The 19,266-nt window shown below is 39.3% G+C and overlaps 2 protein-coding genes and 1 pseudogene across 2 annotated transcripts in view; all 3 read right to left on the bottom strand.

Moving 5' to 3' along the window:
* Window positions 1-2,717: 2,717 nt before the first annotated feature.
* LOC135337800 (dnaJ homolog subfamily C member 13-like) overlaps window positions 2,718-19,266 on the bottom strand; it is a 37,639-nt gene continuing 21,090 nt past the window's right edge. The window contains exons 6-9 of the mRNA XM_064533791.1: window positions 4,044-4,151; window positions 3,591-3,731; window positions 3,357-3,497; window positions 2,718-3,049 (exon numbers count right to left, since the gene is read on the bottom strand). Coding sequence (XP_064389861.1) covers window positions 2,822-3,049; window positions 3,357-3,497; window positions 3,591-3,731; window positions 4,044-4,151 — 618 coding nt within the window. The 3' untranslated portion in view covers window positions 2,718-2,821. The remainder of the gene's footprint in view (window positions 3,050-3,356; window positions 3,498-3,590; window positions 3,732-4,043; window positions 4,152-19,266) is intronic.
* LOC135337810 (dnaJ homolog subfamily C member 13-like) lies at window positions 4,232-5,226 on the bottom strand. Its single transcript, XM_064533801.1, has 4 exons — window positions 5,154-5,226; window positions 4,773-4,911; window positions 4,592-4,669; window positions 4,232-4,364 (listed from the first exon to the last, which is right to left on the bottom strand). The coding sequence occupies exons 1-4, from the start codon at window positions 5,207-5,209 to the stop codon at window positions 4,281-4,283; spliced, it is 357 nt and encodes a 118-aa protein (XP_064389871.1). The 5' UTR covers window positions 5,210-5,226; the 3' UTR covers window positions 4,232-4,280.
* On the bottom strand, window positions 5,619-11,366 carry LOC135337157 (dnaJ homolog subfamily C member 13-like; annotated as a pseudogene).

The raw sequence follows: 19,266 nt of genomic DNA, 5'->3' as shown, positions 1-19,266 counted from the left end.
AATACTTGGTGTGGAGTCTTGGCAGATGCTGAGGGATGTCGGTCCACAGTCTTAGACCTCATGCAGCAACAGCCAGGAGTGGATAAACCGGACGGTTGAACTTAAATTTATCTTTCTTGTGTGTCGACCATTATTACGTCTTTACCAGATTGAATGCACATACTTTTATGTGACGATTATTAGGTCCAGATGGTATAATTATTCCCACGTGTATTAAACATGCGCATGCAAAGCGAGGTTTGCACTCCAGTGTATCCCTAGTTTAATGAAATGCATTCATATTATACAGGTAGATCTACTACCGGAATGGAATGATCAATGTCATTACATTGACAACTACTACGTCAAGACAAGACTTCTGTATAGCTTGCCAACGAACCAATCTCACTCTTAAAAAACCTGTGTGCCTGTCAGTAGTGTCTGGCACAGGATTGGTATTGCTTTGATTGGCCCACTAAAAGAGACACCCTGTGGGAATAAGTACATCATTACTAGACTGGAAACTACTCCCCTTCTCTTGGGAGAAAGGGACTGGCAAGCTGCTGTGTTGAAAGTTGTCCCAGTGCGTGAAGAATGTAAACGTCACAAATACTCATGTGCCACCGCCCACACGCTAACTATTACTGCACCAAATATTATCGGCCTCGAGTATAAGTACATCACTGGTGGTCTGTTGCACAGCAAAAACACTTGAAATGCATCATCGTATTTTAGTGTTAAAATGACAGAAATTTATGTCATTTCTACATGAAGATGCGTTTCATTTGACAAGTTTTGTTACTGTGTTTTACTGTGTATCGAGGCTGAAATAATATCACCAACGCATTACGCATTTTGTGGTTTGTTCTAATTGCATTCCAACAGGACAACTCTCAACACGGCAACTTGCCAGTCCCCAGAGCCCAGAGCGAAGGGAGTGGTTTCCAGTCTACATAATTACATGTACTGACTTCCACTCCAAGTGGGCAGAAGCTCTTCCAGTTTTTTTGGGGGGGTGTCCCCCTTTAAAACACATAATCATTTTAAGTACAGAAAAAAAGAGACCGCACACAAGTGTAATTATTAGTTTAACCTATTTGCAGTTCGGTAGCCAGGTCCATTGGTGCCAGGATGCTTTGAAAGCGTGACCAATGCTAGAGCGGGCACCACAAATACACTGTATGGCAAAACAAAGCAGTAGGAAAGTCAATCCACTCAAGTCCAAAGAAGCAGGGAGTGTATAGATGATAGAATGTGCAAAATGCGAAGAGTGACTTGTATCACAGTTCCTGACAGTTCCTTGATACCAGAGGGCTGCCTCCGCTCGTAGAGTTAGTTTGTCTCATAACAGACACACAGTGCACATGTATATAGGGATGGCTGCTAAACACTAATACTAAATATAGTTCTTGCATATATATATGCACATGCATGCATGAAGATACATGCATGCACAATCATGCAATGCACTTGTGCATGTATATATGTATGTAAATGTTGAACGAAGTGGTTTACTACTTGACTAAATATAGTCATGAGCAGAGTCATGTTATTGCTTTAATTTTCAGTATTAATATCCCATTGATTGTTAATACAAGCTCAAAAAGCATCAAAATAAGTGCCCATTGACAAACTGTTTGCATATATACTATATGGCGAAGAATGGTGAATATGTGCATTTGGAAAAACAAAATACCTCTCCCATTAACGGTCAAAACAAACCTCATACCACATTCATACAGTTAATATAATTGCACCGTCTAATACATAAATATATATACTGGAAAATGAAACTAAAACAGCCACAGAGAAATATCAAGTATAATTATATCGTATAGCACTTGTATTTGTCAAGCCTTAGACGTCTAGTATTAGGGTTGAGTTGAAAATAAAAAAAAAGCGATCTAAATGTATACGATTTGGGGAAGAAAGTGTACAAATAAGGCTAAAATGAGAGGAAGTATAGGGCTGGTTGAGCCGCTCAATGATATCTCGTCAGTTCTTCAAACTAATGAACACAGTTGGAGTTAAAATAAGCATGTAGCTAGATCTAATGGTTAAATTAAAAGGATGTAAACAAAATGGGTTGGTGTTGGTTATTATTTTCAATGTGGTTTACATCATGCATGCAGTATGAGCAGCAGAGACTTGATATGCTGAAGACAATCATGCATATACGTTCATGCAGGTTACCTGACATAAAAACAATAATTTACACTAGAGCATGGTGGAACTTCAACAGAATCTTATGCAATTTATCAGACACAGATCATAAATTATATTGCAAATGTCACATGCCAAATTTTTTTTAGAATTGCATGGACTATCATTTTTAATTATAATGTTGAAGAACCGGAACAAGTTCCTCACATCCTGGTGATGTGAACTGTACATGATTTGGATCTGAGGCAGCTCTTAGTTCAGATCAAAGTTTGCAGTTCAGATCAAAGTTCGCATTAAATTTATGCATGCATGCATATAAGCGTATTCCTCTGGAATGATGGTGCATGGCGCTTATAAATAATCAAACAGCTGCCGGATGAAAACGGATGTACGAAAAGCAAGAAGCTGATTTTTCACCCGACAATGTATAGGTCTACCTATGAAGGACCTAGGAGTGCATGACTCAATATTCATGCACTCCTGGCATCACAAAGAGACACTTCACAGTCATACATGATTATCAGTTTTTAACTGCATGATCTTTACCATAATCAAAATTAAAATGTCATATGTACCTCAAAATCCACGATACAATTATTAATTATTACAGACTTTAAAAATAGAAAGCAGTTTTTGTACTCACAACTCAAATACAATTATATAACAACCTAAGATACAGCTAGTCATCATCGTCATCATCGCCAGTGGGTGCGTCCTCCGGCGGCTCTAGTGGGGATGGAGCACTGTTTGCATTGTTAGCCGACGACGAGGTTCCAGCCGTGAGGTAACCAGCTACGCCAGACGGACCCGTAAGGTAACCAGATACAGTCGTGTTGGTGAGAAAGAGATCATGTTTCTGGTCTTTGTACGCCGACCACACAGGGGATTTTTCCAGTATCTCTAATATCTGTGGTTGTGTGTGTGTGTGTGTGTGGAGAAGGGGGTGGGTGAGCGTGTGATTCGTTAAACTTCCTGGCAACCAAGATTGATGATAAGCAAATTCACACAAATTGTCAGTGCAATACTATAGGGAGCGATCATCATTAATTTTTTTCTACACATGTGCTTATTTAGGTTGAGTTTTGGTTCATACTAATGATCATAGAAGAGCTACAATGTACATGTACAGGTACATCCTCAAGCTGTATACATAATTATATGGTTCAACTATGATTAATCTGTGGGTACTATTTTGTTTTGAGCTATGTACTGACCCTCTCTCCATTGGCGAGGTCTTTAGCCATGTTCTTGAGTGACTCAGCTATGAGTGCTTTAGTGGCTGACGGCTTGTCACACTCAGACAGAGGGTCTTCAAGCAGCTTCAGTAGGAACGGGATCAACTCTCCATTCACAGCCTGTGTACGTGGAACAGGGATGAGTCACTTATTAACACTTATGTGAATATGTCAATCAATTATAGTTCCTAGTATTCCATACGATTCACATACCTGTACCACTAGCTCGGGAATCATGAGGTCATATAGCTTTTTGATGGTCTCTGCGGCAACGTGTACACTGTCTTTCCTCTTCTTCATGGCACAGATCAACGGAACCACTGTGTCACACTTGGACATCGTTCGCACACAGACCTGTGAAAGTTAAGAGAAACCGTAACAACTAACTCATTACTAGCTGGCAATAGAAAATAAAAATTGATGCTTATCGAACTAAATTATTCTTTTACTGGTACATGTACAGTAACCACAGAAAAAGAGAACTAAGAGACAAACTTGACACATTCAATAATTTTGTGCAACCCGCAAACTTAGATAGAAAAAGTGCTTCACTAAATCAAAGGTAAATGAGAATGGTGAGCAACATTACGTAACATGCAGCAGGTACGTTTGACCCTATTAATTTGACACTTGTACAGCTGTATTATGAATGTATTGTATTTTTACCTCGCTGTCTGCCAGTATGTGTGTGACCTGAAGACAAGCTTTTGGAATAACTTCGTTGTCAGCCTTCATTCGGGCCAGGATCCTGGGAATGTGACCCAGCGGTGGAACCTGGAACAAGAACCGGAGAGACTGATAATTACAGAATAATTATCAATTAATTTGTTATGGTACTTGCATGTATGGTTGACCTTTCCACCACGCACGGGTGATCGTTAAAAGGGGCTAGCTTCCATCACTCTAGGAGCTTATCTGGTCCGCTAGTGATGGTTGGGCAGTAAAGAGATAAACACAAGCCTCTGTCACTGTCTCCAGGATCTCTCCCTGGATGGGGGGGTTAGGATAGTAAGTCTGACAATTGGAGTTATACAGTGTAAACGCAGAATAAATTTGAATGGAATTTTGGTGTAACAAGAAATTTATTATACGTACATTTTAATAATTGCACATCTTTTCTAATTAACCCCTCAACAAATGTACCGTAACAACAGTATGTGACTAATTCTTACTATAAAACGCACACACATTTAGCACATAAATTATTCACTCACATCAGGATGAGCAGACTGTGAGAGCAGCCCAAACTTGTCGAGTAGTGATATCAAAAACTCCTTTGGTTTCCTCAGAACCTACACAATAAAATTATGCTACATGTAAAGGCAGATACGTACATAAGCTTAACAGCAATAGCTAGAAGCATCTAGTACGTTTAGTCGATCAGTGGACACTCACCCAAGTAGGCTGCGATATAAATATCCTTAAGAAGACTCCGCCCACCATGATCTCCCCTTGTACCTGTGAATAGACCACCTCAAAATTATCGGGCAACCTCCACAGAGTGTCGGGGTCTTCCTTCTGCTTGAGGAAGAACCTATTATAGGGGAAAAAGTTATTCAAACTAACATACCATGAGATCGTTTTACAGCTACAGAATGCATCTTTTTACTTGGGATTTGAATAGTTACTACACATTATTTATGAAGTTGTTTCAAAATCCATATCACACATCAAGGACCCTTCTAAATTGTTTTCTACCGAAAAAACTTGTGAACAACACTCCATAACCCGAGTCAATACAACGTACATTGTAAACCACTGAAACCCTCAACTCACTCCTTGTTCATTTTAGACACTATATACTCCCGACACTTTCTCTCTGGCCTCGTCATTCCAAATCAGCTCCGGGTTCTCCTGATTGTCTGAAATTACAAAGAGTTTCTTTTTAATTGAGCAAGAGAACTAAAACACCGAATAATATAATGAAAGTAACTGCGTGCATTCATTTTGTGTGTTTTACACAAAGAAAACAACATGGCTTTCAACCTACATACCAGTAACCGTTAATGCACTAAAGCGTGACCTTAATTAACGAAGCTACACCACCATTTCACAGTTTATGTAAAAAGAGGTTCTTTTTTTAATTGAGCAAGAGAACTAAAACACCTCAATTCACAAACAAAACATGTTTCAAACTATGATACCAGTAACTGTTAATGCAATTTCCTAGAGCGTGACCCTTTGGTACTTAATTAGGTACTACTATATGCACCAATTCACAGTTTAATCCTTAATTTGTGTTTACTCGCTTTCGAACATGTGAACGCTGGCCTCAGAGTTGTCTCGCATGGCGTCCATGAAGATGAGAGGTAAGAACTTGGAAAGGACAATCTCACTTTAGGACCCACTAATTTGTCGGTGATCATCTTGGCAAGAAGGGAGGCAGTCTCTTCACGAACGGTCGGGTTCTGAGAGTTGCAGAACAACTGAAGGAGGTAAATCAGGGCACCTGTATGGGCAGAGGAGCCTTGATTAGTACACCAGTTAGTATAGTTTTCCTGTGTTTTCTGTACGTGTATAATACTATACTAACCCCAACCATGCAACCAGGTAAGGCATTCTTGTTGTTACATATTATTATGATGGCAGATCGCAGGTATTATATTTACGGATGGTCTCTGAAATGCATCGTGCTTATACATGTACATATTAAGGTAATGCATGTAGAATGGAAGATAATGTGCATGCCAATGAGGAACTTACTGTATAGGACACCTCAATTAAACACTGTGTCAAGTAATGTGTGTGTAATGCAAGCCCAACCTTTTTGAATGCTCTCCTTGACAATCTGAGTGTTTGAAGTGAGGGCTTGGAACACTTCCAGTACCAATTCATGGGCTGCAACACAAGACAAAGCGATATAATTATAAGAAGCCATGTCATGCATGTAGCAGTGCGCTGTATGTATAGTGGTTGTGTATAGGTTCGATTCATAGGGATAAAAATCAGTGAATCTCTGGAGAACAGTAATTCCACCCATAAATTAGAGATTGTGTACAACCCTTTTGAAAATGTATCTACAAAGTCGTGACTTTATAAGTGTCCTTCACTCAAAAGTTGAACTGGTAAATTCATATACTAGCTGCAAAGGATATTTACACGGTCATGTATAGCGACTTACAAGTGGGAAGCATGTAGAGCACCAGAAAGAGGTACTGCAGGACGTTGGACTCTGCAATGCTGGACACACAACTTTTGTTCCCTGTCACGCTTGACATCAACTGCAGCGATATACACACGTAAAGGTGAACTTGTCCCCAAATTAACTCAATGGCATCCAATAACACAAGACATTTCCATTATAATAAGCACCGATTATAATTACATAGTGGGTAAACATGACGAGCTGCTATAGCAATTGCATGCACATTCTATAAATTAGGGATTTTGCTGAGCATGCATTGTTGATTACGTGCGCAATCAAAAAAACATAATTAATCCTATCAAGATTTGCCAAACGAATTTCCTCGCCAAGTTGACCCACTATTGTGTTATGGTATTCAGACTTCGTTTCACTGTACGAATTCCGGTGCATCAATATTTAGGTCACCTGCAAAGTCCCTATTTGCCTATTTCATATTTCATAGCTGCATGTTATCATGGGAAAGTGTCACGGTAATAGTATATTCAAGTTACTAGGCTCTCTAGAAAACTACTAACTGAGCAGATTACAAATAGTAAGAAAAACGAACGCCCATGCATGCATGCACAGTTACTGTACTGTACCTTTCATTTTCCATGAAAACAATGAAGTACTACATATACACACATGACATGTGTTTCTTTTAAGCATGAATGAACATCAACAACAGTTTAGTTCATTTGATTTAGTGCATGTGATTTGCAAGTTCGAGAGAAATGAATCAGTTCAATTCTACAAGTAGAAGTTTGAATATACCAAAGACAAGACACCGCTGCAAATGTCACTATCAAGTAAGATGGTTTTACTCTAAGGGAGCGTTTCTTCTCCTGTTTAATGTTACTTTGGCAAGCATAGCATGCTTCACATTATTAAGCATACTTTCCAGCAATATAAAAGAACGCAACTTCCAGAAATGGCGGATTGTTATTCCTGTTTGTTTGTTTGGCCATAGATGTAGGAGAGAGGGATTGGAAACGGAAGTAGATTTCAATGTACTTCACATAATTATGACCTCGATAAACATCCGCGCCTCGCTTAATGAGGGCTAATCTATTCCCCAGGAACTTCGCGGGTAACTGAGATTATTGCAAATCTAGGATTTTATGAGTTGTCACTAGTATTCTGTCAAGTTTTCCAGTATCCAGTGCAACTGTGCTTTATATAGATAGTGAATAACCATTATTTAAGCTCTATTTACCGTTGCAACTATCTTCTTCATTGAATTTAGGTAAGTTTAATCTTGTATTGTACACATTTATCCCTTTTTCTCTGAAATGATTAATGTTTAAGTCGTATACTTCAATATGCTTGTTGGTAAATCATGTGGTATCACCCCAAGCCAAAGAAAATTAGTCATACATCAGCTGGTAGAATTTAGTGCTAGAAAAAAGTTGAATTAAAGAGCACTACTAAAGATCCCTTTTTTGGGAATACGCTAAGCGTTACAGAAATTTTAATTTTAGGCATACATTCCCTTATGATTGGTGATCACCCCAAGAGCATTAGTTTTGGATCAGGTGGATGTATAGCTTTTGTGTGCATGAATGTGTAGTCACCTATTTTTACCTCATAATTGTTATTGGCCCGGTAGTAGATTGTGATGAAGGGCCTGTAGCCCCGAGATATTTAACTACTACAAATGCTGTTTCATCTATATTTTATATAGCAATACCTCGCAAGCCAAAACTTACTGAGTACGCTGAAGAAAAGAAGACAGAAGAATACCCCTCCTCTCTACACCCCTACACGTCACCGCCCTCGTAAATGTTATCGGCTGTTCCGGCTATATATACACCCTTGTATATACCTCACCAGCTTCTCTCCATCTAAGACTGTCTGATTAGAGTGCTAAACTAATCATAATTATAGCTGTATAATAATCATTTTATCGTGTAAGTTTTTGTTAATGTTGTTTAGTTTGATCCCACTCGTTTTACACTTAGAAAGCAACTGGCAGTGCTGTGGAGTGTTTTTGCTGTCTCCAAGTGTATGTAATTATACTTAATGAATTGGAAATTGAAATGTACGCTCACTAGCCTAGTATATATATATAGTACAATTGATTCATCAAAAGTGAAAACAATAAATTATTATTAAGAAAGTTACATGGTGTATTATGTATCTTGTCGTATGAATGATCATGGTTATTGCCTCAAACTAGTGGACTTCTTGATGGTTTTCTTTTTCATTTAATTAAGTTGGCAGCAAAAGAGAAGCCTCTGACAGTCACAAATATATTCACAATTTCAGGGAACTAAGCATCCTCTGATGATTTTATATCTACTGTGAAACAAGTATCCAATACCACTAGCTCTGCACATTCTCCTTACTATTACCATGTACCACCAATGCACTGTTGTGTTGATTGTGTCTCTTTCCCTCTTCTTTCACCGCTTATGCAATGAGTTTTCCTCATTTTGAGGCAAGAAAAGAAGACAAGAAAGCGAGGCGCGGATGTTTTCCGAGGCCCACTTCCGTTTCCAATCCCTCTCTCCTACATCTATGGTTTGGCTTGCTGGCAAGTGTTATATCAGGGTGGGTAGCAGACGCAAGACTTGGAAACTACAAAGTACTTCGGATTGGTTGGATACTGTTATTTCTTACAAAAATGGCTTTCAGCGCATTTCTTCTAGTCCCCACGAACTTACAAAATTACTACGTAGCCTATACTTTGTTCACTTTGGGGGGTAGCATCTTTATGGTGGGGTTGGTAGCCTCCATTGTAACTTCACTACAGCTTGGTTTGGACCAAATGCCAGATGCTTCTTCCTCAAGCATCACTGCATTCATTGCTTGGTACATTTTTAGTATTTTTGTTGGCGTGTGGCTCAGTTTTATTGCCGTTTATTGTCTCTCGAAGATTTGCACAAGTGTGCTTCTCAACACAAATAGTACCCAGCTATTGTTAATTGTACCACCTTTATGCATGAGTATCATTCTTGTTTTGGATTTCATCTTAGCCAAGTCATGGTTGATTATTGAGCCCAACTCTCACCACAAGCTATAAAAACCATCTACCAAGTTCTCAAGTTTGCAGCCAAGCACAAAGCTCCCCTCAATCGCAGTGCTCTCACATACTGTGAGGAAGACGTACCTTCAAGAATGGACCTGGGAAAGTCGAGATACGGTGGTCCATTCACTACAGAGCAAGTTGAAGATGTGAAGACCATCCTACGCCTGTTTACTCTCAGTATTTCACTATGGTTTGTCTGCTTCCCTCTTATGCTCAATAACTCACGAATGATTGCAAAGATAAATCCACTAGGTTCAACCTATTGTAATTCGCTATTAATTGGCTTGGTAACCTACAACACTTGGTGGTACGGAATGATATGTACCTTGATTAACGAGTTTGTTATTTACCCGATATTCAAAAACAAGTTTCCGAGTATTCTAAAAACTATTGGCCTAGTGTCTTTTGTGAATACCATTCTCAACATCACTTTTCTCGTTATACGTTTGAGCTTAACTCAATACTTAATGAACAAACAAATGGTTGTTATATTGTACTTAACTTCAATATCAAACGGTTTGCTACGAATGATACTCATTTGCGCTATGCTGGAGTTAGTTTGTGCTCAAGCTCCGTACAGAATGAGAGGGCTTCTAACTGGCTACACGAATGTACTTGTTTTAATCTTTTATATTATAGCGATAAATTTAGAATTAGACTTAAAATACTCGCTGGTCATATTCGAAGTGAAGACAGGCATCAGTTTGTTTGGATTCATCTTGTACTGCCTCCTGGCTCGCTGGTACAAAAGGAGAGTTAGAGACGAGGACTACAATGCACAAGCTGTTGTGGAGGAGGTCTATGATCGATATTTATCAGCTCAGCATTGAACACTATATACTATACGCTAGATAGATAAAACTAATAATGATATACAATGTACATTGAAGGTATTCACTGTAGAAGGTTTTGTTTTATTTATTTGTTTTATGTACATTGCAAGTGCTGTAGAAAATTAATTTTTCGGCAAATGAATTTTCAGTTGACATAGCTTCAGTACATGTATAGGTAACAATTCGAGCATTCGTAATACAAACACTACATAATTATGATATCACATTTATACATGTATACATAAGCTACGTACACGAGTGGCTTAAAGGAATGATAACACAAGCCATAATACTGTATACACTAGCTGTAGCGGGTAATGTTAGTGAGTGTATACCTTTTCGTGGGTGCAAAATCATCTCAAGGCCACCCTATTAAATTGGACGTGCTGCCAATGGATCTAGTAGCCCAAGAATCAAACCTGCTCATTCTCACCTAACAATATCAAAACTTTGAACTATAAACTCTGAATTTTTGCTTACAATAACATGTTTACACTTCTACCTTTTGAGACTGTGTAGATTACGCCCCCCCCTGCCCTCCCTAAAAAACAACCTTTTCACAAATCAGGACAAAACTTTGCTCACAGCAATAGCCCCACCCCATCTATACCTTTATTTTCATACCATTATGAGGTAAAGTCACACCCAAATCAATCGTGGAGTGCGTGTTTTGTGTACCTTGAGAGTTAGCATCTGCAGCTTCTTGGCACCCTGGAACCTGAAGAATGAGAAGAGGAGTTTAAAATGTTCGTTGCACTGTGTCTCCACTCCTGCGTTGTTATGGATCACGTTGTACAGCGCCTCTAGGGCTATCTCAACCTGTCAGACCATGGTAGCAGATAAGTGACATCATGCACATGCTATCATTGTAACAGTGACTCATATATACACTTAACAGTACTTAAAACATCATTAGACAGCTGGGGTGCATGGAGTTATACTAGAGTAAATTACAAGTATCAATATTCTAGAGAGGGGTAGATAACGGTCAGCACTCCCATACAGAAATGTCAAGCTTGTAACAAGCTTGCTACAAGGTGGTTTGGTTGCAGAAAGGTTGTTACAACCTGGAAAACAGGTTGTAACAACCTTGCATTGTGGTTGTCATTCACCTTGGGCTGGTCTTCTGTAGTCCTCTGTGGTGAGGGGGGCTAGCTCGTCTCTGTAGGATAGTCTCAGCTAGTCAGGCCTGGTGGCTGGTCTGATGATGGGAGGAGTGATGTAATGATCAGGGTCAGCTTCTTCCTCTGCTCCATCAGTGTAAGGTGGGTACACGGGGTCTCTTTGATCATATTTGTCTACTGCTTCGAGTAATTCATTATCATTGTTTTCATCGGCTACCAGCTGATACATTTCCCGGGCATTTTTAGCTCGTCGGAGTCTCATGTCTGCAGCACCTGCTCCTAAGTTCCTTATGGTGTCCTCTATCTTCAGCCATGTACTACTCTTCTTGAGTACGAATATTATTGGTAAAAATGGTAGCTGAGGGCTGTCACAAATAGGGTAAATAATATAGCCATTGAAATATTGGCTAGTGCTGACTGATCTTTATTTGTATCTTTGACATAGGAGGTGCCAAATGCTAGAATAGCAACGTTGAGTAGATAGAGATTTCCGAGGGAATCACAGAACTTAGCTACTTTTAACAAACGATTATTCAGTAGTTTCCATCCAATCAGTCCAACTGATACAGCCCCAGATGATAGCACGGGAAGAAAATTGTCTGGAGCCATGGAAGCTAGTATATTGTGAACAATAAGAGCAAAGAGGAGCAGTCCCACCCAGTAGCGATGCTTGGGAGTGAATGGAGCATGATATGCGTCCATGAAACCAATGTACTTTGTTTTTTGGTCTATTTCATAACCTTGGAACAGCGCGGAAACTATTGTCCAAAAAAGAGCAGCACAGTGAACAATCCACCAGCAATGAGGATTATGGCTGCATCAACAAACTGAGGGATGTGTTTGGGAGTGAAGTATAGCACATTGCCGTTAAACAACCATACTGTCTTGGTGGATCCGTCAGGATATTCCAAGACCCTGTTTTATAGTGCATCAATGATAAACTGTAAACATTTTTGATAAGAGAATAAAACGAGAGTGCCTAGGGCAGCAACTGGGTTCCTTTTGGAGAGGAGCTTTGCAAATGAGTCAAAGTACTTGCTCAAAATGATAATAAGAAACATAAGAAGAAACAGGTAAGCGGGAAAGACAACTTGAAGGAGTACTTTTGCTTGAGAGTTCATTCCATCGTAAAAGCATGTCTCGATTCCCAGGTCAAGATTCAACCATGATACAAAAACTGATAAAAAGTTGTTTAAACTATATAGAAAAAAAAATTGCTTTATTAGCAACTACTATGTTGGCGTAAAATATGAGGCCATGAATAGTTCCAGTTGCTATAGTGATGTTGAGCACGAGAATTAAAGCAACTAGCAATATGCCTGCCAGCGCAAATGGTATTAGTAGAAGAAGGTAAAGATCAGAGCATTCTTTACAGTTTGACGTAGCTAATACAAGACTGAGTCCTGGTTCACATTCTCCACACAAGACACCACTTCGATTGTAGGCACACTGTTTGTCAGGGTTGCTTAGACGGATGTTGACTGGTTTTTGCACACAATAGTCAAGTGTACTGCTAACAACGTAACCTGTTTCGTTCGTAGTATTTATGACTTCTATCCACATGTTGTTATTTCTTTCCAGCGTTACAGTTCCATTTTCCTCAAAACAGTTTGTTATCCGATATCTTTGTTGCAAGTCTAGATCACAAACACACTTGCACTCAATATCGGACTCGACAGATTTGAGCCCAATAGGGCATGAGCAGATTTGAAAAGAAATATTGATAAGTTGTCTTGAAATTCCCAAATTAATGCATGGACCTTCAGCATAGAGTTCCACTTGAGCAGAGCTGTCTTGTGAGAATACATTGTACTCTAATTCTGTGCACTGATTGCCAACTTCTTGTTCTGCCTGTCCTTCTTTGAGACGACCAACTCTACTCTCAGTGATAACAGAACTGCAAATTGTTGCATTTATTGGATTTTCAACTTGGTCAACAGCCATAACACTGATTTTAAATGTGTATCCCTTTCTTGTGGAAATAATTTTATAGTCATTTTTGCAATTAAAGAAATACTTGAACAGGTCTAGAGGATATTGACAATTTGGTGGAGGATTTTATAAGCGTTACTGATGTAGTCCAACCCTTTTGAAGATTTATATTCAGCCTTTTTACTTAACTTGCTGTACACCTGTCCAACAGACCTCCGTATATGTCTGCTCCTGACTGGGTAGCTGTGTTGTTAGTCAATGTGTTGAAATAGTTTACGGAGCCATGATTATACAATTTAATTGTTTGAAAAAGCATTCAGCAAAAATAGTTTGAGTAGCATCATCTTCTGTGGCCCCTCCTCCACACGGGCTCCTCTGTGTGTCATCTGCCACAAATATCCCCCCTCCATACTGAGCCACGTTGTTGTTAATCATCAACATGACATATGTTAAATTTTTCTTTTTAAATAGGTACAGTTTCGAAAATTGCTGTAGATACATTCCATCTCCAATAGCATTAGCTGTGTTTGAGTCAATGTTAACGTACGATTGAGTAAGGTTAAGGCCGGGTTGTTGCTAATGCATTAATACCTCCACCATTCTCGGCAATGTTTTCAGTAATCTCACTTTGTTTACTTGGAATGTGAAATTCAATTGTACTTGAAAAAGCATAAATCCCTCCACCATCCTGGTGTGCTGTGTTTTGATAGATATTTATTGGCTTATATATGAAGAGTGTACTTTCTCTCAGAAATATCCCTCCTCCAAAGGTAGCCGTGTTGTTGGTGATGATCACTCCTTCCGTGTTAATGTATATTCGACTCTGTTCAGCACTGATGGCTCCTCCAAGCATACCCCGAATTACTGAATGTTGTAGGTCCATTAAAGTCGACTCGACTGTCAGAAACATAAATAATGCCTCCATCCTCCATAGAACTGGCCATGTTATTAGCAATGTTAGTGTCTTTAAATATCAAGAAAGACGTAGAAACATATATCATGACTGCCTGAGACAACACCAATCGCTCCACCATAGTCAGCACTGTTGTTTGTCAGCTCACTGTTGGAGATGGACACACTGCCTGAGACAACATCAATCGCTCCACCACAGTCAGCACTGTTGTTTGTGAAGTTACACCAGATACCACTTGTAATGCTCCTCCGATTACATCACTGTTGTAGTTGAACTCTGTGTTGGTGATCAGCGTATTGTTTGATTCAATGTAAACTGCACCTCCATCATTCCTAGTGAACTCGCTATTTGTTATGTTCACATTGTCAGCCTCAACATGTAGTGCTTGACCAGTGTTGTTCAAAGAGAGTGCTCTCAATTGTTGCAGTTCGAGTATTAGCAATTTTAACGAGCTGGTTTTCCAAGTCTGAAAAATAGCGGTCTTTGATGTGCACATTATTGGCACCGTCAATGATAAAAGTTTGATCATTGTTTTGAGGTCCTAAATTCGCTCTAACAAAACCAACGTTTTCGATATTTAATTCAGAAATACTAACAAAAAATATCTCACCATTGCTAAGAAATTCAACTACAGTTGTACTTGTGTTCTGGCCAGTGATTTGCACATGTGAGAAGTTACGAATCAATAAACGATCAGTTAAAACATGATCTCCAGGTAGAAAGCTTAAGGTGAGATTGTCTCCACCAGATAACACGTCTGCTGAAACAAGTTCCATTTCGATAGTCATGACAAAAGTCAGTTGAATCCACTGGCACAATGTGATAGTGCTCACTCCTGGTAACAGTAGCTAGGGTCAGTACCAGCACTAACCAGCTGAGAATACTTATAGACAGCATATCTGAGGTGCATGTATGGGATGGCTGTTAATTGGTACGTATGTTACAGTTATGCTGCTCCAAGAATGGTTATGTATACCTATTGTATATACAATGCATGCCATAATTATAGTAACTACAATGATAATTGTGATCTTAAACTCACTGTTCAATGGATGCTCCACTTCTGTCTGTTTCAGTATACTAGCTGTTTTTCACTACTTTTACTTGTTAAGAAGCACTTTAAATATTGTGTCATGATGATTTCCTCATGCTATGCACCTAGGGAAGTTTGAAAGAAAGCACCAGTTCAACCACATAATGGCATGGCCATCTGATTGTCTGACATTGGGGTAGACTTAGTACTTCCCCTGTAGTTCCCCAGTAACCACGGAAGCTCCTGTGAAACAAGAAGCCCCACAATGTGGGATATGCTAGATCTGTAGAGTGGGTAATTTTCTTGGGGTAAAAAATTCATTCGACTTGAACAACAGTGACTTTTGTGAGTAAAAAAACTGCATTTGCTTCATTGCATTAAATCATTGCCGGTAAAATTAATACCTAGGTTTTCGTGGTTCGGTGAGGTCAGCTTGCCCACGAAATTACAAATGTTTTACCTGACGAAAATTACCTGCTATACGGTATAATTATGTTTTAGCTTTAGTTATTGATGATTATTTCTTTAATGGCTTTGTAAAGCAGTTGCCAAACGGCCACATGTTTTTTCGGAAATACCCAAGTTGATGGTATACCTTCTCAAAATAATTATGGCAAATTTATTTTGTCCTATCATAATATAGTAAGCCTTTCCAAGAGCTTCATAAGTAATTACATTTGTATTCCATTGACATTGACATAACTACAAGTCATGTATACATGTATATGGCATACTTACTATGCGATTTTTTCATTTGCAGTAATTGTTGTTAATGATTTTACAGAATACTTAAAGTTTTGATATATTCCTGCAGTCTTTAAAATAATGGAGTTTTATTGTTATATACCGTATAGCGCGAAATTTTCGAGGCACTTATATTTCGTGGATTGGCCTCTAAAAACCATTTCGTTGCACAATGTTCGCGGAATGACTGCTTACCGGAAGCCACACCTTTAAATATTTGCACGATAGCAGGTAATTCTAATTAAAGAACAATTTTCGTGGACTTAATTTTCGAATAGAATTCTAACCCACGAAATCCGCGAAAATTAAGCCCCTCGAACATTTCGCGCTATACGGTAGTAGAGAGATAATTATGTCAGATTTCCATTTTTTTGTTATGAAACGATTGGGTGTTTTCCAGTTTCTTGGTGAGTGTTGATTGATGGGGGTCCGGGGTATGTCTTCTTCCCAGTATGTGAGAGCACTGCAATTGAGGGGAGTCTTGTGCTTGGCTGCAAACTTGAGAACTTGGTAGATGGTTGTGAGAGACTGAGGTGACTTTGGCTCAATTATAAGCCATTTCTTAATTAGCTTAGGAGAAATTTAAAAATAAAAACAACACTCAAACACAAAGGTGGCAGTAAACTGGACAACCCAGTATGGTAAATTCGTAATAGACTGCTACACATCGAATGGGCAAATTGGAAAAGTCAAGGATCCAAACGAAGCGTCAGACATCTGATCCAGGCTGAGTTGTATAGTGCATGAGGTAACAAAACATGCTACTCCTGCTACGATAAAGAGACTCCCATGCACCTATGCAGCACAAGACATTCACGTATATTGAGCAACGCCAGGAACTAGGGTGCAGGTGACTAGAAAGCAAACATATAGGAAGAAACAACTTACTCTGTAGTTCCCAAGTAGTTTAGCGTCAGCTAACCATCCTGAGAAAACATGCAGCTCCTAACAAACCAGTAGCATGCAGGTAGCCATTTCGAAACTATTACATTGGCACCAGGGGGATACACCAGGACACCGAGGAACAGGCTATAGTCAACAGCAGAATTCAGACCAGAAGGAGAAATGCTCCTTTGGAATAGAACCACCTCACTGTGAGGGCTGTCTTCATTTGTAGAGTTTATAGTTTGTCCCATATAACATGCAGACAGTCACACACACACACACACAGTCATGTAGGGATGGTTGCTAAACATATACTGTAATTAGTAGAGCAAAATCTAAGTTTCTATTATTATTGTATTGTAATACTGAGTGAAATTATATTATTCTTGCATGCAGTGCGACACACCTACAATCATAGCAACTATCTTCCCTGAAAGGGTTATTGGTTTCAGTATTCGTACATGCCATCAATCGTTAATACAAGCTCAAAGATAATCAAAGGTGTCCAATGATAAATTGCAAGACTGATGAAAAAAAAAAGAAGTGCGGTGAGCATACTAAAACTGTTTATATATGTACGTGTGTGTGCAAGCTGTTCACAATGAATCACCTGTACATCTATACCAACATAAATGGTTCTGTGCATAGATAAAAAGGCAGATATCTCAATGCTGAGCTGACAAATATCGATCATATACCTCCTCCACCACTCTGTGTGCATTGTAGTCCTCGTCTCTAACTCTCCTTTTATACCAGCGAGCAAGGAGGCAGTACAGGATAAATCCAAGCAGACTGATGCCTACTCTAATAATAACCTCATATATTGTGAGTCTGACGTTCAATGGAAAGCAATAGCCAATAATAAAAGATGAGAACAACACCAGCACCAAACACCCTCCAAACAATCCTCTCATGTTGTATGGAGCTTGAGCACAAATTAACTCCAGCATGGTAGTAGCAAGCAACATTGTGAGCAAACCTCTAGAAATTGAAGTTAAGACGATTGTAACATACTTGATTGCATCTAAATCATCGAAATTGGTTTGTAGTAGTTCCATAATTAGAAACACAATACTGAGAGTCATATTGAAGAGAGAAATTATCTCAATTCTTCTAAGGATGCTAGGAAGCTTGTTACAAATCACTGGGTATAGAACAAATTCATAAAAGATTATCCAAACCATACAAATTGTGATATGTGAACAAAGACAGAAGCCTTGAAACATAACAATTCCAATCTGGATGATAAACACTATAAGCATGGTTTAGCGGATGGAATATTGCAAGTGAGCACCCAAGAAGCCATAGAGTTAAGCAGAGGGGTAACAAACGTAGGATGGTCTTCACATCTTCAACTTGCTCCGTAGTGAATGGTCCACCATATCTTAACTTTCCCAGGTCCATTCTTGAAGGTACGTCTTCCTTCCAGTATGTGAGAGCACTGCGATTGAGGGGAGCCTTGTGCTTGGCTGCAAACTTGAGAACACGGTAGATGGTTGTTAGAGACTGAGGTGACTTTGGCTCAATTATAAGCCATTTCTTAGCTAGGAGAAAATCGAGAATAAGAACAACACTCAAACACAAAGGTGGCAGTAAACTGTAAAGTTGAACAACCCAGTATGGTAATTGACTGCTACACAAAGTACCAGCTATAATGGGTGAATCGACAACATAAGGAATCCAAGCACCAGCATAGATACTGAATGCAAACCAGGCAATAAAACTAGTGATATTGGAAGATGAAGCATCAGGCATCTGATCCAGGCCAAGTTGTAGTGAAGTAACATAGCATGCTACCACAGCTACTATAGAGATACTCCCACCAATGCAGTACACGACACTCACAACATACACGTAATGAGCAATGCCAGGAACTAGGGTGGCGGTACTAGAAAACAAACTTATAAGAAATAACAGCACAAAACTGTATTTCATCACTCTGTAGTTCCCAAGCTTAGCGTCAGCTAACCATCCTGAGAAAACAGTTCCGAACAAACCAAACACAGGTGGGATAGCAAGTAGCCATTTCGAAATTACAGAATTGACATAAGGTTGTTGATGGAACACATGGTACACTGATATACAGGCTATAGTCAACAGCATAACCCAGACCAGCACGAGAAATGCTCCCTTGGAATAGAACCACCTCACTCTGTACTTGCAACAGCCATTCCTTGATACCAGAGGGCTGGCTTCGTTCGTAGAGTTACTTTGTCTCATAGCTGATGCACATGTAGGGATGGCAAACACTATTGTTGTAACTATAGGAG

Source organism: Halichondria panicea, chromosome 6, assembly GCF_963675165.1.
Source record: "Halichondria panicea chromosome 6, odHalPani1.1, whole genome shotgun sequence".
Classification (NCBI taxonomy): Eukaryota; Metazoa; Porifera; class Demospongiae; order Suberitida; family Halichondriidae; genus Halichondria; species Halichondria panicea.
Note: the sequence above shows the minus strand (reverse complement) of the source record. Positions and strands in the feature narration are given on the sequence as shown.